General features: G+C 35.9%; 1 protein-coding gene across 2 annotated transcripts in view; it reads right to left on the reverse strand.

Moving 5' to 3' along the window:
* Positions 1–22,366, reverse strand: part of EDIL3 (EGF like repeats and discoidin domains 3) — a gene marked incomplete at both ends in the record, with an annotated part of 431,096 nt that overhangs the window by 211,773 nt on the left and 196,957 nt on the right. For both annotated transcript variants that reach the window (XM_080696996.1, XM_080696995.1), the window contains one exon: positions 16,056–16,184. In XM_080696996.1, the coding sequence (XP_080553122.1) occupies positions 16,056–16,184 (129 nt within the window). The remainder of the gene's footprint in view (positions 1–16,055; positions 16,185–22,366) is intronic.

A 22,366-nucleotide genomic window follows, 5' to 3' on the forward strand; every position in this document is an offset into this window, starting at 1 on the left:
AATAAATAGGTGTCACACAAGGAAGAAGTAGAAAGCAGAAGGGTGGAAATATTCATGGAGGATATGCTTATATGAGCCTGATATGTGCATGAGCAATAAAGGAAAGGGCTTTCCCAGCACAGAAAGCACAGCTGCAGAGCAGCATATAGGGAATCATAGTGCAGGAGGAGGAAGGGCAAGTAGATAATGCTGGTGAAGCATTTGGTACGAAGAGGGGTATGGAAGTAAATGGGGAGTTGGGTCAATTCCAAACCTTGGCAAAAGAGAGGAGGTCCAAATTAATACAACCACTATGAAAAACAGTATGGAGGTTTCTCAAAAAACTAGGGATGGAACCACCATATGACCCCCCCCTTGATATCTTTCCAGAGAAACTACAAGCAGAATACTACAGTGAGACATGCATACCCATGTTTACAGCAGTGTAATTCACAATAGCCAAATTATGGAGCCAACCTTGGTATTCATTAACAGAAGAATGAATAACAAAACTGTGGTATATATATACAATGGAATTTTATTCAGCCATAAAGGAAAACAAAATTATGTCATTTGTAGGAAAATGGATGATACTGAAGAATATTATGTTAAGTGAGGTCAGCCAGTCTTAGAGAGTCATGGGTCCTACGTTTTCTTTTGTATGTGGAAGCTAGAACAAAAACAGGAAGCGGAAGTGTTTTGATCAAATGAGGGGAAAATTAGTAAAATAGCAGAAGAGGATGGAGGAAAAAAAGGTTTGGGAAGGGTAAAATGGGGCTTGAGTTAAAAAAAAAAAATCAGTTCAAATAGGTCATGTCCACACAAGGTTTCATTACCAGTTTCACTAACATGTATGGGGAGGGAAGAAGAAAGAGGTGGGCATATGAAGAGAAATGCGTCAAGTGCTATGTGCATATATGTATATGTACCACTTTAATGTATAATATTACATTTTACCAATAAGAGAATATGTATGTAACACACACACACACACACACACACACACACACACACACGCATCTGATGAGGTCCAGAATATGAAAATGGTGGCCCTTTAGCTATGAAAATGTAAAGGATACATAGGACTAGACTCTTGCTCTCAAGAACTTAATAATTTAAAATGCACAGGACCAGATTGATTTAAGTTCCTTAAATTGAGTTGTTCCCAGCCACCTTTCTTCTACCAAATTCTGTACAACCTTCTATCAAAAAAGTACCTACTCAGCGCAGTTGTGAGAAGGGCACATATCCGAAGCCGTCTCCTCTACAGCAGTACTCATGATGCCTACACCTTTTACGTGTGGCTGTGGATTCAGAGGAGAAACTCCTATGTCACATGGCCCTCATCAGTGCTGCCAGCTTCTGCCTTACAACACTGCTCTTGAAGGATTCCCTGCCTGGACTGCAAGAAGAGCTCACAAGAGCTGTTCCGTGTTCCCTCTGTAGAAAGGCATACACACCTGGGAAAAGCCGCTGAGAATCGACTGAAGGGTCACAAAGAATAGTGACTCCAAGAAAAACTGTGCTGACTGTAAACCACACGTAAGGGCACAATGTCTAGCAGCAAAATGGCAAACAGCTCTGTAGAGCATGTGGATGGCAAGTGTCGCTGATTGATCGCTCCTTCTTCCCTCAGACTAAGGAAGTCACTTCAGGCGAAAGAGACATTAACATATTAACATAACAACTCTTTCTGGAGACAACTGTTACTGCTGAAGAAATGCTTATTAGTTATGGGTGTGTGGGTAGCTCTTCTTTGCATGTGTTTATTAAAACATGCATATGTGCAGATGCAAAGAAACCCTGTGTTAACCTGCAATCTCATTGGACTTTTGCCTCCAACTTGCTTATCAATCAGGGAACAATAACCCCATTCTCACATCAATATCTCAATTTTCTTCTGTGCATCTGTGCTTATTCCTTTGTATAATGTTTAAACTCTTCTTCTGATATTACCATGCCATCCCCACTTCTCTCTCTTCTGGGTAATTGAGTTAATTAAGTTTAATAAGTTTAAAAATTATGTGATAGCTGAGTGTGGTGTTGCAAGTTTGTAATCCCAGCATTTGAGAGGCTGAGACAGGAGGATCACGGTTCGAGAACAGCCTCAGCTACGATTTAGTGAGGTCCTTTGCAACTCAGTGAGACCCCGTTTAAAAATAAAGAATAAAAAATAGGTTTTAGGGTGTAGCTTGAAGGTGGACTGCCTCTGGGTTCCATCCCCAGTACTGAAAAACAAATATCTAATACTTATTATAGAACATTCTCACAAACTGGAGTATTCTTCAGAACCATTAATAAGCTGATGAACATCAACACTCCCCCCAAAATGATAAAGCTCTGTGTTCCTAAACTTATTTGACCTACAGGACTCGTATTAGATCAAGTACTAATTTATTCCACATTGTCATAAGCTCTTATAGGCATATACTATTTCTTGAGAGTATTCTGTTATTCTTGCCTTTCTCTGAGTTCAGCCTCATGGAGTGTAGTGTTTTTAGATGATACATTAATGAATTTATTGTTTAGCAGATTAATGGTGCATCCATTCATTTATTTTGCAAATGTTTGCGAGCTAGATACTTTGGGGCATGAAAAGTAAAGCAAAATATAAACAAGTTTTTGCTCTATAAAAAGAAAGCTTATTTTCTAGACAGAGGAAAAACAATACAAAATAAATATAAAATATGGCAGGTGGTGAGGAGCACTAAAAAATAAAGTAGAATGAGAATAAAGAGAGAGTAAAGGAAGGTATTACAAAATGCCATTTTGCTTCAGGCAGTTGAAGAAGGTCACTGTGGAAATGTATCAGTTGAGATAAAAGCTAAGAATAAAAAAAAAACGAGTGTCATGGTTCCGTTGGAAAGAGCAGGCCAGGTAAATGATCAAGAATGCCAAGGCCCCTGACTGAAACCAGGCTTCACATGTTTGAGGACAGCGAGGGGAAGAGAGGGATCAAAGTGAAATCAGCAGGAGATGGGGTCAAGAGAGGGTGGCAGCAACAGAACATGCCGGGTATCTTTTGGTCATTGCAAGACCTCTGCATTCTGTTTCAAGTGCACTGGGAAACTGGGAGGGATTTAAACACAGAAAGGGCTAATATAATGTATGTTTTAAGAGAATCAATCTGGCTCCTGTTTTGAAAATAGACTAGAGACAAGTATAGATAGGTACAGCATGATCTTTAGAATCATCTCAGAACAGAGAATTGAGCATTAGGGAAGAAGCAGCTGTAGGAAGAAGAGATCTAAATCTAGATACAGTCTTAAATGAAACACAAAGTATACAGGAGACTTGACTCTAGTACAGATACTTCTAATTAGAAAGCAGCATTTATGGGTTCTTACCTTTCCTCCGTGTGTGTGTGTGTGTGTGTGTGTGTGTGTGTGTGTGCGTGTGTGTGTGTGTGTGTGTGTGCACGTGCTCCTCCTTCCTTCCTCTCTACTTTTGAAATCCCAGCTTCTCAATTGGAAGAACAATTTCAATTCTGCAAATTGAACCCAGGGGTGCTCTACCACTGAGCTATATCTCAAGCACTTTTAGTTTTTTTTTTTTTTTTTTTTTTTTTTTTTAGATAGGGTCTCTTTAAGCTGTTGCCTGTTGAGACTGGTCACAAATATGCAATATTCCTCTCCTTGCCTCTGAGTAGCTGGATTACAGCTAGAGAACTTTACTTTTAAAATTGAGACATCAATCAGGTGTTTCCATCCTATCTCCCTTATAATTATTGCAGATAAATTAGCATTTAAGCATTACATTTTTCTACCATGATTAGAACAACTATTTTTGCAAACAAATATTAGAAACAATAACTAGAGTGTATTGAGCTTATAATTGTAGAAAAATATATGTTAAATTGCTTGGGCATCAACTAGAACCTAAGGCCAGGTGAATGGGCCACTTATTTCTATTTTGAATATAAGAAAACCAAGACTTAACATAGTCATGAGCTCAAGTTCCTATGACTAGTTAAGATTATACAATGAACTCAAATCTTTTGTACATTTAAGTTCTCAGTTCTCTCAAATATTCTTCCTTCCACTATCCAAGTCCAGTTTTCATTTAATGTAGAAAAAGTTAAAAACAATTTATTCACTACTAATAGGGACTTTTTCAGATAGTTTCAGGGAATTTTTTCATTAAAAGTATTCTAACTTGCTGGGCGTGGTGGCGCACACTTGTAATCCCCACACTTGGGAGGCGGAGACAAAAGCCAGCCACCCTGTCTTAAGACACCCTGCTTCCAAACAAAAATATATATAAAAAATAGGTCTGGAAGTGTAGCCCAGAGGTAGTAGGGCTTCCAGGAACCCCAGTACTACTACTACTAAAAAAAAAATAAAAAAAAAAAGTACTCTAACTTAAGATACATCTTATAAAATGATTTAAACCTCTTGGATGTCTAAGTGTCTAAGGTTAATTTAACATAAAGGATGCATTGCCTTTATTTCTCTAAACTTACAGGCCAAAGCATGATTGTAAAATCAATCAAGGACAGTGAGAGCCAAGTCAATCATGTTAACACTCTAAAGGCTCACATTGGTAAATATTCACTCAATACAATTGTGAGCTCAAAATGTCTCACTAAAATAAAAAGAATGCCCTCTTTTTCAAAATTATTATTGTGTTTTTACTATGTAGTTATCTTAGTCTAGCTCTATATAATTCTATTATGTTTTCTTTAAAATATACCACATTATACTGTTATGACTCAGCTAACAAGTAAGACAAATTAACACACAGTATATCTAAAGATAATTTTATGCATTCATTATAAATACTAAAATATAAAAATTCAATATTCTAAATAATGTCATACATATTTCAAGATTATTTGTATATATGCATATATGCATGTGTACATATATATGTATGCTTTTTTTTAAATACTAGATTGTCTTAATGATTCTAGTAAAAGCTAGAAAACAATAATTATAAAATGTGTTATATCGGGTTGGCATGATGGCACACAGCTGTCATCCTAAAGCTTGGGAGACTGAGACAGGAGGATCGAGGCCAGCAAAGACCTGCAGCAACTTAGTGAGACCCTTTTAAAATAAAAAATATGTTATGTTGCCTAATTCTGTGGTAAGAAGTTAGGTAAAAATGAGGATATTATAATGATATTGAAATTCATTAACCACAACCAAGTATTGATGATGCCAGTATAATCCACTTCAAAACACATTTTCCAATGTGAACATTGTACATATATTCCCAAGTCTTCACTGCCTCCTTATTCTAAACAGCTTTCATCCTGAAGGTGGTGGAGGCATCCACTCTTGCCTCTAACAGAACCTGCTCTTCACCAGCATCCAGTCATTCCAAAGACAGAAATTCAGTTCATTTAAGGCACTCTCTTCTTCTCAAAAGGTGTTCTTCTAGAGTTACAGTGGTTTATCAGACCTTATATGATCTGGTGCTGACTATTACCCAAGCAGCCTCCTTTCTGACCCTGCCTTTACCCTCCAGTATGTTTCAAACACATACCATCTGAGGATTCCAGCACTTGCTACTCTCTCTGATGCACAAGGCTGGCACTGACTTCAGTCACATCTCAGCTCAACTGGCAAGTGGGGGGAGAAGCGTTCTTTGGTCTTGTCCTAAAATAGCATTCACACCCCTGAACGCCATAGTCCATATTCTTAAATACATTAATGGATGTTATATATTAATGTATTATATTTTAATTAAAATTTTCATTGGGATTAGTTATACATTCACAACCATTTGAAAAAAATAATACAAAGAGATACTATGTATAATTTACCAATTTCCCTCAATGTTTAGCACTTTGCAAAACTAAAGTACAAAAGTGCAACCAAAATATTGTTGATGTTACTAAAATACATCAATATTAATTGGATGTGACATATTTTACTTATACTCATGTGTATATGTGATCAATGCTATATAATTTTATCACATATGAAGGTTTGGTAATCTACATCACAGTCAATTACTGACTAGTTTCAGTATTACAAAGATAGACCTTGTTGCCTGTTCCTTACCTCCCAATCTAACATCTGGAGACCACTATCCATCCTACATTTACTTTTTAATACTTTCATCGGTACGTTTCATTATATATTATAGTGAGATTCAGAGTGATACATTAACACATGCACACATCACCTGGTGTGTGTCCCTCCACATTCCATCTCATTCCTCCTTCCTCCAGTTCTGCAGCTGTGTCCTTTCAAAATTATTTTGCGATTTTTTTCACTCAGCTAATATTCTGGATATTTACCTAACTTTTGGTATTATCAACCAAATTCCCTCATTTTTATTACTGAATAGTAATAGATAGGCATATACCAAAGTTTGCTTAACCATCCACCTGTTCAAAGACATCTGAGCCAATTTTAGTTTTTGACTGTTACACGTAGAACTATTACAAACATCCATATATGGGCTTTTGTGCGAACTTCAATTTTTATTTCTGTGAGATAAATGTCTAAGAGTTCAACTGCTTAGCTGTATAGTAATGAATGTTTTGCATTTTTATGCTCAATTTTTCCCATTAGAATTGCAGACATGGATTAGCAAGAACTTAGTTATTTTTGGTTTATTGCTGAATTCTAGTGTCCAGAACAGTGCTTGGCACAAAGTGGGGAGCTAATGTATCTCTGTTGAATGAGCAGGTTTCATATCTTCAAAGAGGCTTTTCCTCTGAACCTAAATACTTTTTCCCTTTAGAGAAATGAATCTTAAAATGGCTTTCTGTGAAAGATAGTAGATACTGAGATAAAAGGTATGGCCCTGGTGCCTTACTCCTAACTCTGTTTGAGCCATAAATAATAGAACAGTTAGGGCAGGAAAACTGAGTAGCTGTGTTCATAAAAGATTTGTGATATTCTAGAAACAGCCAAGTCTAAGAAACACAGTAGGACCCATGTGATTCAAATGGGTAGACTTTTGTGTTTCTTTGGACCATGTGCAGTTTAGTTGGCCAAGTAGTCACCAGAGGGGACTGAGTAGCCTACCTTTTAGCAGTATGTTCCAGGTGGGACCAGCAGCAGAGCTGAGCACATTTTGTATCCTGCACAAATAGTAAGTTCCCAGTTCTTGTCAAATGTGTAAGTAAATGACTTTTCTGACATGGCTGGGGACTTTTGAAATGAACGAACAACTAATGTGGAAGGTGGTAGCAAAGAGCAGCAGTGATCTGGAAAGCAGTGCTAGTATCACCACAGCTGGATGACCTTGTCAATTTGGATTAGTTGCAATTTTTATAAGAACTGCATTTGTAGTACTTTCTTTATTCCTTGAGAGAGTATTTATAAAATCGTGTTCTAGAATCAGTTCCAGAAGTTCAAGCCTATTAGTAAAAATACACCACCTTTACAAGTATAATTTTGTGGCAAAATTTGCTTAACATATTTTTTGTTCAAAGTATATTGCATTGCTGGCAGCCAAATTTCTTTCAATAAGTAACAGGATAAAGAAGAACATTTTGCTGTTTATAAAGTGGCAATTTAAAAATGCTGAGTTTTGTGAATATCAGAATATTTGCTCACAAAAATCTCAAATCTCTGTCCATATTTAAATAGTACCTCTGTGTAAATATCTACTATCTCTGTCTGCCAGGACAATTGTCTTTCAGGCATAAAAAGGAAAAGAAGAAAATAGAAATGTCTTGGAACTCTGGTTACCACAGATAGAATAAGGGGTGACAAAGTTTAAGACGAATAAAATAAGCCAGATTTGGTGGTCCAAGTTTGTAATCCCAGTAGCTGGGAGGCTGAGATAGGAGGATCACAGGTTCAAGACCAGCTTCAGCAACTTAGTGAGACTGAGTAACCTAGAGTGACTCTGTTTCCTAATGACAAAACAAAACAAAAACAAAAACAAATGAATGGGAATATAGCACAGAAGTAGAATGTCCCTGGATTCAATTTCCATTACCCCCCACTGCCCCTCCAGAAAAAAGTAGAATAAGCTAATATCTTCCTGTCCTGATCCTTTCAATTGGTTAGTAATTCTTTCTGTAAGTTCATTTCCATTACTTTAATTAAATATTCAATGACAAAATTTAATAAAAAGTTTTGAGATTATTCATTGAGTATGGGCTCCAGTTATGTATCCAAAGCTTAGTTTCTCTTAGAGTGCTTCTGTTAGTTTGTTTTGGGCATTGTAATTCTTCACACTACAGTTCTAGAACACTGACTCCCAGCTTCCATTGCACATTAGAATCATCTGGGGAGGTTTTAAAACTTCTAATACCTGAACCATACCCCTGACCAATTAAATCAGACTCTAGGGGCAGAAAGCCAGGCATCGGTGTTTTTTTATTGGTCCCCAGGTGGTTCTAATGTTCAGCCAAAGCTGAGAACCAGATTTTTAAGATCATTTGTGTCACTTTCACTGAGATACTTGTTCAAGAAACCTGAGTTCAGAACTGAAACTATTAAATTGGAATCTCCATGGATGAGCAAGTGTAATCTGTGTATTTATTTGGCCTCTCACGTGATTTATATGCACAGAAAATTTGTCTTTCACACCCAAGTTGCCCCACAATAACCTACAAAATTATCAGTGATCTGGGAAATTTGGAAATTTGGAATCTCAATACAGGCTTTTTTTAATAGACAAGTCTATTTTAAAAGTCTTCTTAGAGATCTTTATTTAGCCAATGTTGTCATATAGCTTATAGGTGTCAGTAATAACTCTAAAAGTTTTCACAAGTTTGAAAGTGAACTCATTAGAATGATTCACTCTCTGGTGAAAACATTAAAAATAATAAAGAATTATTAAAATAATAGCAATTATTTATAACTATGCTGTTGAGAAGGAATACTTACAAGAGAAAAGCATAAAAATTCACACTGAGCCTTTCTTTGCCCCACCACACAATCTTTGTGCTTAAAAAATTAAAAATGTATTGTTTAAGCCAGGCGTGGTGGCGCACTCTTGTATCCCAGCTCTTGGGAGGCAGAGACAGGAGGATTTCGCAGGTTCAAAATAAAAATATAAAAATAGGTATGGTAGTGTAGCCCAGAGGTGGAAGGGTTCCATCCCTAGTACTACCAACAACAACAACAAAAAAGTATTGTTAAATAGAAAAAATTAACGGTGTAAATTCCTATTATGTATTAAGATGTTAAACCATTAGGCATACCTAAGTCATTAAAATTTGTAAAGAATGTTCTAAAACACCTCATCTGATTTTAATGAATATCCCTTATAGGCAAGTTAGACAAGTTATTAATATCAGGTTTTATAGACATGTTATTTCCAGCACATAACACAACAGCATTTTTAGTAAATGTATGTTGAATTTAAGAACTGGATGAGAAACCTGAAGTAGAGAACCATTGAGTTCCAACTGACCCTTCCTCCGTAAATCATGAGATCTGCACCCAAAGCTGAGGTTGAATACAGAATATTTCCCATAATATAATGCTTCCTCTGATATATTTGGAGTTTAAAGGTAGATGGTAAATCTTTAAGGAAGTAGTCCTTAAATTTGGTATATCTAAAGATCCTATGGGTACTTTTAATTCCTAACACCAAGGTGTTAGGAAGATTCTAATTCAACAGGGTGGACATGAATCTGGAGTTCTGTTTAACACGTACAAACTACTAGAGAATAACTTTCACTGCCAAATGTGTAATTAATCAATTAGCAATGGTGGAACCAGCAAGTATCATTGTCTAACAAAAGAAAAGGGAAATGCACAATTTATAAAAGTGAACTGATGCATGGCTCTGATAAATATTTGTTGAATATATAAATCCATTAATCAATAACAAATTTAAGACCAAACTGATTGACAGTCATTTGCAGAATATATAAAGAATAAAATTTTAATTTCTGTGATTTCTGGACCAACCTTCTCAGAGGGAAAAAGGGCTAGTAAGCATTTTATCCTGAGTTAATCTGATAGCATGAGCCACTTCTTTAAGCCAGTCCTTCTGTTTTCAGGGCTTGGTGGCTTTTTCTTCTTAGATCAGCTTTTCTTTCTCAAAGAATAGGAAACCACAATATGTTCTTAAAGGAACTGAAGTCCTGGAGCTGTGGACTGACTGAGAGGGAAGGATGCATAGAATGCCTTCAGTAGGAAGACAGGCAGAGTCCTGGAGATGAAGAAATAGTCCTTCTTCAGGCATTAGATTTGTTACTAGGCAACAAATATAATATAATTACTTTTAGCATGCCCCAAATGTAGCTCTTAGTAGAAAACTGCTTGCTTAAAATGCCTTTCAAAATCTTAACCTGTAGTCAATTTTAGTGCTCAATTCATCCAATACTTATATTCTTTAATTTATCAAATTCTATGGCATTTTTTAAACAAATATAATTTGATAATTATATATAAGATCCCTAACAATTATGATTAAGTCCTTATAAAGTTATAACCTCATGCTGTCTTCATTTCAATAAAAACCATATGTAATAGCTAAAATCTCAAACACTGACAACAACAAAAGATGAGGAGGATGTGAAAAAACTACAATGCACCAATAAAAAACTTAAAAAACCCAGAGACTCTCATTCATTGTTGGTGAGGATGTGCATGGTATAGCTGCCATGGAAGGCAGTTTGGAAGTTTGTATAAAGCAGAATGTTTTTTCCATCGAATCCAGCAACTGTACTCCTAGGTATTTACCCAAATTAGTTGAAAACTTATGCCCACACAAAATCCTTCATATGAATGTTTATAGGAGTTTTATTATCACCCCAAATAGCCGGATAAACAAACTGTGCTACAGCCATAAAATGAAATATTAGTTAGCAGTTAAACCAAATGAGCTACAAAGTCCTAAAAAGACATGGAGGAAAATTAAAGATACACTGTTAAGTGAAAACAGTCAATGAGGAAAACCAACATACTGTATAATTCCTATTATATGACATTCTGGAAAAAGAAAAACTATAGAGACAATGACTAGATGTGTGTATGTCAAGGATTCAAAGGAGTAAGAAGGATGAATGGATGGATTGCAAGGAAACTTTTGGTCAAAGACTGTGATTCTGCAATGTTGGATATATGATTTTATTCATTTTTCAAATCTCATGTAACTATACAGTAAAAAGATCCATCTTAATGTAAATTATAAAATTTAGTCAATAATATTATGTCAATATTTTTTCACAGTGTTAACAAATGCACCCCACTAGTAGAAGATGTTAAAGCTAGGGGAAATTATGTGTAGGGGGAAGCAAAAGGGAGCCTTGTATTGCCTGCACAATTTTATTATTACACCTATTATTTCATTGACTTTCAATATACTTTTGATTTTTAAAAACCTTAACAAATATTTTGCTAATTATCTACTGTAACTGAATTAAGCAGTTGCCATTTAAGTCTATGAAATAATCACATTTGGCTCTTGAACACCTTGTGTAATATTTTTCAAACTTCTATATGTGTAGGAGTCACCTGGGGATCATCATGGGATGAAGATTCTGATTTTGTTTATTTGAGGTGATGCCTGAAAATCTGAATTACTTAAAAAGCTCCCAAGTAATGCTGAGGTATGACCCCACTGTATATGGCAAAGTTCTGGAGAATATCTAGATCATAAAACTGCTCCATTGTGAGAAATAACCCCAAATATCTAGCAGTTCTTGCAAGGGATTAAGGAGCTATTTTTCATTTCTCCTATATGAAGAAGTTTCCAGAGCTACCAGCATTTCTAAATCTTCTTTCCCAATATATAATCCTTTTCAATTTCATCTATAAAGAGGAAAGCTTGATAACCTTTGTACAGTGAGCAAGCTACCCATTTAGTCATAATACTCTCCTGGCTCATGTGAACCAAAGGTCATATATTTCTAGTTCAATTCCTCAATTTATGTGTCTCCAGTCACAGAAAGGTCAAGTGACTAGCTCAAGGTCACTTATCCAATAACTGTAAAGGTCAGGTCTCAAATCCAGATTTCTGATTCTGAATCCAGTCCTTTTCCTTCCATTGTCTCTTGCTAATAATGATGCACTCCAGAGAATAGGAGTTGGGTGATTTAGACCATATAATTCCAGTTCTGAATTTAATCTTTCAGCCTCAGGTTTCCCATTAGGAAAATTCCTAAGATAGGTTTAAGGTTTTATGGAGGGTTGGGTAAGACAGAAGAAAAAAAAAATTTTGTTCTCCAAAATAAGGCTTGAATTCAAAGAAACTATGTGGATTTATGAGCTTATTTTCTATGATCAAGGATCTGAGAGAAAAAAATATATATAGTTGGATGTTTTACTATGGAAAATAGAGACAAGAATGATTAAATTTTCCAACCCTAATGGTCCTAGAAAGACATCATAGCCAACCATGAGTGGGGGTGGAGGTGGGGTGAATGTTTTCTCACTAAAGAATTTCTAGAAAAACTTCACCTTGGTACAAACAAAAGACGATTGATGTTTTGATGTTTTGAATGGGATTTCTAGTCCGTTAAAATAACTCAAACTTATCTTCACAATATGAAGAAAACGATGACTAGAGATGTGAAAATAATTTGCACCATTGTATGGATATTATTTATTGGAACTAAGATCTAGAATTTCCAAGTCTCTGGTTTAAGAAGAGCTCCCAACTTTATACTAACTTCAAACATCAAAGGTAGGTTAAGAAAGTTACTGCCTGTTACATTGGAGTGTTGATCCTATGCCTTCCTCTAATAACTTCACAGTCTCTGGTCTAATTTCTTTCTTTCTTTCTTTTTTTTTTTTTTTTTTTTTTTGGTGGTACTGGGATTCCTGGAAGCCTTTCTACCTCCAGGCTACACTCCCAGACCTATTTTATAATTTTTTATTTGGAAAAAGGGTCTCTTAAGCCAGTGTGGCTGGCTTCGAACCTGCGCAATCCTTCATTCTCCACCTTCTAAGCACAGGGATTACAAGCGTACGCCACCACGCCCGGCTTCTCTGGTCGAATTTCTAAGTCTTTGATCCATCTCGAGTTGATTCCTGTGCATGGTGAGAGGTAAGGATTTAGTTCCATTTTCTACAAATGGATAGCCAGTTCTCCCAGCACCATTTGTTGAAAAGGCTCTTTTCTTTCTCCAGTGTATGAGTTTGGCCCCTTTGTCAAAGATTAACTGACTATAGGTGTGTGGGTTTTTTCTGTATCTTCTATTCTCTTCCTCTGGGAAGTGTGCCTACTGTTGTGCCAATACCATGCTGCTTTGACTACTATTGCTCTATAGTATAATTTGAGGTCTGGGATTGTGATGCCTCCTGCCTGGTTCATATTGCTGAGAATTGCTTTGGCTATTCTGGGTCATTTTTTTTCTTCATATAAGATTCATAATTGATTTTTCTAGGTCTAAAAAGAATGTTGTTGGTATTTTAATGGGAATTGCATTGAATCTATAGATAACTTTTGGCAGAATGGTCATTTTTATTATATTTATTCTGCCTATCCATGAGCAAGGGAGATATTTCTATCTCCCAAAGTCTTCTTCAATTTCTTTCTTTAATGTTTTATAGTTTTCTTTGTAGAGGTCTTTATGTCTTTGGTAAGGTTTATTCCTAGGTATTTTATTGGTTTTGAGGTTATAATGAACAGACTTGTATAGGCACAGGCAGTAACTTTCTCAACAAGACCTCCAAAGCATAGGAAATTAAAGCAAGAATTAACAAGTGGGATGGCATCAAACTAAAACATTTCTTTTCATCAAAGGAAGCCACCAAGAACCTAAAGAGGAAGCCTACAGAATGGGAGAAGATCTTTGCCAGCCACAAATATGGTAGAGGGCTAATATTCAAAATATACAAAGAGCTCAAAAGAATCTACACTAGGAAAACAACCCAATCAAGAAATGGGCAACTGAAATGAATAGATACTTCACAAAAGAAGAGATACAAATGGCCAATAGAGACATGAAAAGATGTTCTACATCATTAGCCATCAGGGAGATGCAAATCAAACCTACACTAAGATTCCATTTAACCCCAATCAGAGTGGCAAGCATAAAGAAATCAAATATCAGAAAATGCTGGTGAGGATGTGGGGAAAGAGGAAGTCTTTTACACTGTTGGTGGGAGTGCAATATGGAGATCAATATGGAGCTTATTTAGAAAACAGAATAGATCCAACATATGATCCAGCTCAACCACTCCTGGGTATTTTTCTAAGGGGTTGAAATCAGAGAACTACAGTTACATATGCATACCTATGTTCATAGCAGCACAATTTGTAATAATGAAAATATAGAACCTACCTAGGTGTCCATCAACAGATGAATGGATTGCAAAATTATGGGAAATACACTCAATGGAAAGATCTGGAGAACATTATATTAACTGAGATCAGCCAAGCACAGAAAGATAAGGGACATATGTTTTCTCTAATATGCCCAAACTAGGGAGCATTGGGGATATCAGAGGGACTCCAGATAATGTAGGGAAAATCTCAGCAAAGCTAGAATGGAAGGATAGGAGAGGAAGAAGGCTGAGATTGGTTAATGGGGAGGCTACATTCGAATGTGTGAAATTATGAATATAGCATGGTTGACCTGGACACTCATTGTTGGGAGGAGAAGAGGCAAACCAGCAGGGGGAAGGGAGAGAGCACCAAGCACAGTCTAAATGTTTACCATTTTCAGTATGTTCCACATATAAATAAAATTTAAAAGGTAGGTCGAGGTTAATTATTTAATTGACATTACTCTTTAAGGATTTCTTTCAGTAGTAAGAATTTGCCTATATAAATATATTTTGCAGTCTTTCCTCCTTAAAGCCCTGCATTATAGAAAAGAGGAAGTTAGAATGACTTGACATGGCATCAGGCAGTTTCTGAACATTGCACAATAATTACTCTTGACAATTTGGCTACTCTTTCAGGGGACTCTTCCAAGTGTGTTGTATACAAGCAGCTCAGAATAAGTGTACAGATGGTCTTCCTCTGGGCACTGCTTTTAACCTCTTATCTCAAGGAACTGGAATAAGGTTTGGTAATTGGATTCCTCTTTCAGGGATCAAGTGAATAGCAAGGCCCAGGAGAGGCTGCGCTCTCATCTCCATCTTTCCAGGGCTGTTTTGAGGTATTCCTATGTAAAAATGGGATAATTAATACCATCCTCAGGCAGGATCAGCCTGGGAACCTCCAGGACCCACCTGACAAAACTCATAGCCTATTGTTTGTTGATGAGCTCTACAGGAAAAGTCCCAGAGTTTATGTGAAAGTTGCAAAGAACACAAGTGCCTGTGGACTATAACAGGTTTCTTTGGAAATACTACAAATTCATGGACATAGAAGTCTCCAGAAAAGTATGAAATGCTCCAAAAGTCATAAAGACAGGCAATATTCTATGTTTGATGCTGGGGGTTAGAAATCTGGATCCAGCTTCCATAGCCAGATTTGTCTTCCTCATTCCCAACACCACTATCTTAATGACCACTATATTATTCAGGGCTCATATATTCCCACCCGACCCTTCCCACCACCTGCACTGAGTACCCTTCTGATAATATCACATGCAGCAACACCTGAAAGAACCTTCCCTGGCAGCTTAGTGCTCTGTGGCTTCCCTGCCCGACAGCGACCAAGGGCCCACACTACTCATTTGGTATTTTTTTTCACCCCTGTTTCTAAGAGGAAATCATCACAAGTGGACCTATTTGGATAAATAAGACTAGGGGTAAGAGACGTACAGATGGCATTCTTATTGACTTTTCAAGATTTTCATCCTAAAATACCAACAAGTAGGAAGGAAGACACTGGCTTAGAGATAGGGCAGAGGAGGCAGTGTTCTTTTCTGGGTATTATCCCTGAACCTAATCACTAGAATAATTTCTAGGAAGCTTAAAGAATGTATGTTTAGGACAAGTATGAGATAGAGATAGGGAGCTATACCTAGAGAGATAGATAGATAAAGATAGAGAAAAAGAAATTTAACATAAATAGGAAAGATTTTGAGTATGGCTGAACAATAATGAATAGGGTCCACTGGGATTAAAACAGAAATCCCAAACTGAGGAGATAATGTATTCCGCAGAAGAGAAGCAGCAATGTAGACAAACGCCAGGGCCCTTTGCTGCTCTAATGTTCTATGATTCCACTGAAAATAAGAATGATAATGAATCACACACTTTAGATCAATAATAATAAAAGCACAATGGCCAGAAACAACTTACTGTGCTGACAGTGAATCCCATTAAATCCTCGGGGACATTTACAAACATAGCCTATAAACGTGTCCCCTCTGTATGCTTCACTTATTTCACAGGTTCCTCCATTATGGCAAGGATTAGGAATGCAGGGACCTGAAAGAAACATGCAAAAAAAAAAAAAAGCCACATGACACATACGCTTAAAAGTAGATACTAGGTCAACACTTTGCAGTTAACAATTTTACAAGAAAAATGTATTCAGGATAATAATGGTAGAGAAAATGTACTAGTTGTGTGAGCTCTGAAGACCAGTGACCTGGGTTTGAATCCTGCTTTTTCACTGTTTTTTTTTTTTAATCCAGTGACCCTGGAAATTTATTTGATTTGGGAATTTATTTGATTCCTCTTTTGCCTCAGTTTACTCTGTTAAATATTAATGCTAATCATATTTGCTTCAAGGGCTTATATCACAGGTGAAAATAATCCATACATATAAAATGAAAATAATTCATACACAAAATACACAGATGAGTATCTGCCACATATCAAGCACTCAAAAAAAAAGGTACTAATTATAATCAAGTCTTCTCAGTTGCAGGACACCATTTGCATGTTTAAAAGTTAATACTGAATGTTGATTTTTGAACTTATGAAGAGATTCTGTTCTCTGCTAGTGCAAGTAGTTTGTGACTGTGGCTACAGAGGTAATCAAAAACTGCATATTTAGAGAAGAGGAACAGAAAGTAACTTCGACAGAGTGATCAGAACCCGTGGCAACCATGGAGATGTGCTCAGCTCTCCCTGGGAGAGAAGCAGCTGCCGGCAGTGGTTAGCTGAGAACATTCAGCCATGGAACCACAGAATCTGCTGCAGCAGGGTTCATTCCAGGTCACCCTCCCCAGGCAACCATGAGTACCAGGGCGCCCAGGTCAGGCTGGGCCAGTGCTATCTGACCCAGGACTCCTCAAGTCACATCTCAGCACACTCTCCATTAGTGTGGCTGGTAATTCTTTTTTTAACCTTGACTTTCTGGGTCTTTTTCTATGATATGTTATTTCCTCTCTTTCCTTTCTTCATAAATTATAGGCCTAAACACTAAGCCTATTTTCTCATGCTTTCGTTCCCCTTTGTCCATCATAGGCATCTCCCCTAAAAAATCGTTTGTACTTCTTAATCTCTATTAGACTATTTTTCCTGGAAGATGTTTAAGTGACTCACAACAAAATAAAGACTGAAAAAGGAAAGAGTCCAGTTGAGGGAAGAAAAAGCTCTCCCTGGGAGGTGGAAAAAAAGTCAAATAAATAAAGTTTTCTCTAATTTTGTCTTTTTTGCTGTTGTTAACTGTGGAGACTGGAGCACATTTAAAAGAGAAAAGTCACTGGAGATGAAGTTAGGTGTATGTATTACAAATAAGATTAACGAAATTAAATATCTGACTATGTATAAAGAGTGAATTCTAGAGTTCCAAAGAAAGATTCATTGAGAAAATGAATGGTGGTGCACACCTGTAATCCCAGTACTTGAGAGACAGAGACAGGGAATTGCAGGTTGTAGGACACCCTTAGCAGCATAGTGAGTTTCAGCAATCCAGTAAGACCCTGTTTCAAAATTTAAAAAAAAAAAAAGAAAAACTAAAAAGAGCTTGAGATAAAATACCCCTAGGTTCAATCCCCAGTAAAACAACAAACAAACAACAACAAGAACACCACACACACACACACACATACACACACACACACACACACACACACACACACATAAAACAACAATAAAAAGTGAAAGTCAATAATAGATAATATTTCTCAAATCAATATCTCCCAGTGATACATTTTGGTCTCAAACTAAGATTGTGTGATTCCAGAAAGGGAGAATGAAATATAAGTGATATTAGACATATTAGTCTTTGATTCATTTAAAATAAGAGAAAAAGAAAACACAACTTAGATTATCACATTAACTAATAACTATACATATAATGATTGTTAAAGAACAATAAATGTGAATAAACTTAAATAACTATCTAATTTTAAGCAAACAAGAAATTTTGAAAATTATCTAATCTCTTAGTTTTACAGATGAGAACATAAAACCTAATAAGAACTCAGCAATATCTCTAAAAAGCACCTAATATGAAGAAAATTGGATTTAAAAATTATAACTAAAAAGAAAAAATAGTTATTAAAACCAAAAATGATGAAGCCATTTCTGCCTTTTCAAGAGGGTAGAATGATTTACATCTCAAAGAAAATAAATCTCTCCCATGCTTCCTTATAACTTATAGGGTTCTATGAGGGACAGACCAAAAAACATTGAAACAGTAAGACCTCTGTCGGTTCCTGGCAGGAGTTTAAAAAGTGATTCCAAGGAACAAGGTCAATGGAAGTCACTGTGAAGAACAAGGGTTGAACAGGAGCCTTGAAGGGATGGCTATCTTTATGCATGTTTACTCATCTTTAGAAAAATAAACCAGGATAAGAGGTAAGCATAGGGAAATGAGTTAAGTGGGTTTGTACAGTAAAAGAAATAACTGAGAAAGAAATGGAAAAGATCAAGAAGAGAGGGCATCAAATGTAAAGTTGGAAGTAAAGTTTTCAAGGAGAAAGGGAAGTCAAGCAATTCATTGGGATGCTGTACTATGTGGAGGAAAAGTAGCTAGTAAGAAATTGTGATGTCCAAAATTTATGGCTAAGTGGCTTGCATAGATGCTATGTGAATTACTTCGCAGGAAAATCAGCTCTACACTAAAGTCGGCTAACTGCATTAGCTTGTGAGCTGTGTTTGGGGAAATCAAAGGGAGAGGGCTGTGCAATTCATCTGGTTCATCCTGGCAGAAGGGAAGAAGTGATGCCTCACAAGAGGCTCAAGGGATTCCAGTGGGTCCAGGAACCTGAAGATAGAATGAGGTCTCTGGAGTCTCTGACACTCTGGGCACTTCCTGAGGGCATAGGTGAGGCCCACTCAGCAGTCTTGGTGCAGCAGCACTGGAATCCCAAAAACATGTGCATTGGTGAGTTGGAGCTCATTTTATTAATATCCCAAAGAACATCAAGACCTTGGCTGACATCTGGATTTTAGAAAATGACTACCACCACAGAGACTGTAGCTGCAATTATTTTTCCTACTCTAGGAAATGCAGTGATTTTCATTTAAATGATAAGGATAAAGTACAGCAAATAGACAAGTATTTAATCTTTAGAGAACCCCTTACATGCTAAGCAATATGAAGTATACATAATTATGTTTATATTGCTCTCTAAGAATATATCTTTGTTTCAGAGGTGAGAAAAGAAAAGCTCAGAAGGGTTAAGTAACATGTCTAACTATAAAAACAAAGATCTTAACACACTCTGGCTGACTGCAAACTCCACACCCTTTCCATCAAGCTGGGCTTCCTGCTATGTTGACAATGTGTCTATTAACATGTTAGATATGACAGATGTAAACAGAATTAGCATGAGTTCACTCAGCACATTCCTATAAAGAATGCAGCACTCCCGAGCCTACTCAAATGGAAACATTTCAGAGTATTTTCAGCAATCCGTTCAGAGTATATCAGATTATAAATGTAGACAGGCTCTGCTGTGCTAGCAATACTCCATTTTATTTCAGCTATGTTTGAAATTAACTGTCAAACATAAGCATTTATACAACATCATATTTCAATAATTATAGGTGGGACTGATAAAATGTTCTTTGTCTTGTACATTCTCTTTTGAAGTGATCGTGACACAGAGTTAAAGGGTTGCCTGTCACTTTTCCCAATAGACCATATATGCTACATTGAAGAGTCATGGCTGCCACACAGTAGGTGTTTCACACATTTTGGATAGATGAGAATATGTCAATAGTGAGTAATAACAATTCTCTATATTGCCTAAAGCCTATTGTAAGTTTAGTTTTAGAAGAGGTCAATATCTTTTGGCTTTTCACTCAATAATTAAGCTTTATGTCCTTTAAATTCTTCATTAGGTTCCAATGTTTTTGTCTCTAATAACATTTATGTTTCAAGATTGTTACATAGAATTGTAAATAACAGACTATTAAAAGTGTGTACTTTTGCATAATGATTTTATGTATCTTAATTCTCTGGCAAATAGACTATCAAGATAAACTAAATGTATAATCTCATTAGCAGCTTTGTATAGTCTCCTAATTTAACAATTCTTATTAAATAATGACATTCACTTTAAGCATGAGAAAAATGAAATAATAAGAAAGTGTGTTAGCACATAGAGGTAATAAATGAAGTGCAAGACTTCAACTCACAAAATTTGCTTGGTAGCTACGAACATTTCTGTTTGATGTGCAACAGCAACAGTTAAAATATAAAGCAACAATTTTTTAGTTTTTTTGAACCAAATGATAAGGGGGCTAATTATATAAAAATTAAAGATAATAAAAAATTATTTTCTATTTTAGTGTCCCCCATCCAATAATCTATTTTTATATTGAAAGTATCATCTTAAAGCCTTAATACACTGATAAATAATAATAATCACCTATACTATATAATGTTGCTTTTTCCATAAGAAACAAATTTTCCATGACTTACATGGGTTGCCCCCATTTTATGTTAAATAACATTTATTCATTAGGCAACTATTATAAACTGGTCACTCAGATAGTAATTTGTGAAAAATGAGTTGAAAGGAATTAAAATTGTCAATGGCTTGAAGAGTAAATTCACTATTTCAGAATATACCTAGTTACCCAGTTCATGCATTTCACATTTAAGGTGATTTTAATAACTCTCCTTTACTGTGAATATAAATACAGTTCTTTGATTATATAATGGCTTCTGGAAATTTAATTCTAGAATTTCCTGATGGCATCATATTAATAAATGTCTTTTATAGGCTCTGTTCTTAACTTACACAACCAAAACTTTGGCATACTTGAGGTATCTCATATCCTTTCTGTAACATGACAGCACTACTATAAATAAGTTACATACAAATAGCTTTGAAAACAATTTAATAGCAAAGCAAAGTTTGGAAACAAACTAGTATCACTCAGTCAGAGCCTACAATAACACAAAGAAGACAGCCAGGAATGATCTCAGTTCCTTTCCACTTCAACTATCTCTTTAAAGAAATCTGTCTCCTTTTGCATTATAGGTAAAAGAAGTATATAGATTGGTGACTATGAGCTTTTGTTGTGAGTCATATTCATAAAAACCCAAATTATCTTATTAGAAAAGGTTTGGTGATAACACTTTTAACAAAGAAAGCATAAATGGACTTTCAAGATACAAGAGTCTTCAGGGAGTTTTAAAATTGATCGTGCTGTAATACTTTTGTAGGTAATCTTTAAGTAGCTCCAAAACACAATGAGGACAGCAAATGATCGATATTAACGAACAACTGAATTCAACAGCATGTTTTCCAGGCATTTTTATGCAAACTCATATAAGTATGTCAACAAGATTAATTGCTCACCAAAGCAATAGATCTATACAATTTACTACTTTTCTACATCTACCTCCTCACAATCCCAACGGTAGAATTGAAATTATTTTCTTATGTGTAACATTGTTAGCTTCTCACACATTTAGAGACTACATACCAAATCATGAATACCTTAGAGTCTATAGGCAGAGTACTAGGAAATAAATCAGTTAACACTCTCCTTAGATAATGTGTGCCAAGATTTTGTTAATTTTATAAAGTATGTCCCCAAAAGGTTGGCAGTTAGGTATTAAAAATTAATGTACATTTTAGATTATGCAATAAAGTAATGCCAATAAGGTGGTTGTAAGAACATAGTCTTACAATCTTTTCCAGCATACAAAGAAATGTGAAGAGCTATGATTCAAAAGCTGACTCTAAATTCTAGTCTTAAAATGACACTCAAGTTCTCTGAAAGCTTTATCTTTATGCTTAGTAAAGTTTGGACACTTTGGCACTTGCCAGCTTGAGCCATTGTCTCTCTATTTTGAAACTAGTTGAAGAGAAGAAATTATTCTGGGAACATTTACATAATTATGCTTTCAAACAATTTTAGCACTCTTTACTTCTTTTCCCCTCCTTCTTTCCCTATTCCTTTGTAATCTTCCTCCTTGATAAATGTAAATGTGCAAAATTCAGCCATTTAAGAAGAAAACTGTGTATGGGTATTATGTGTGTATGTTTGTTTACACATGCATATATGTATATACGTTTATTTATTTTGTGCTGCTGAGGATTGAACCTAGAGACATTCTACTTGCTAGCTACATCACCAGCCTTATTGTATTCTGTTTGGAAATAGGGTCTCCCTAAGTTGCTGAGAACCTTGCTGAATTGCTGAGGCTGGCTTGGAATTTGCAATCCTCCTACGTCCCAAGTATGAAGATT

Source organism: Muscardinus avellanarius, assembly GCF_963383645.1.
Source record: "Muscardinus avellanarius genome assembly, chromosome: 1".
NCBI lineage: Eukaryota > Metazoa > Chordata > Mammalia > Rodentia > Gliridae > Muscardinus > Muscardinus avellanarius.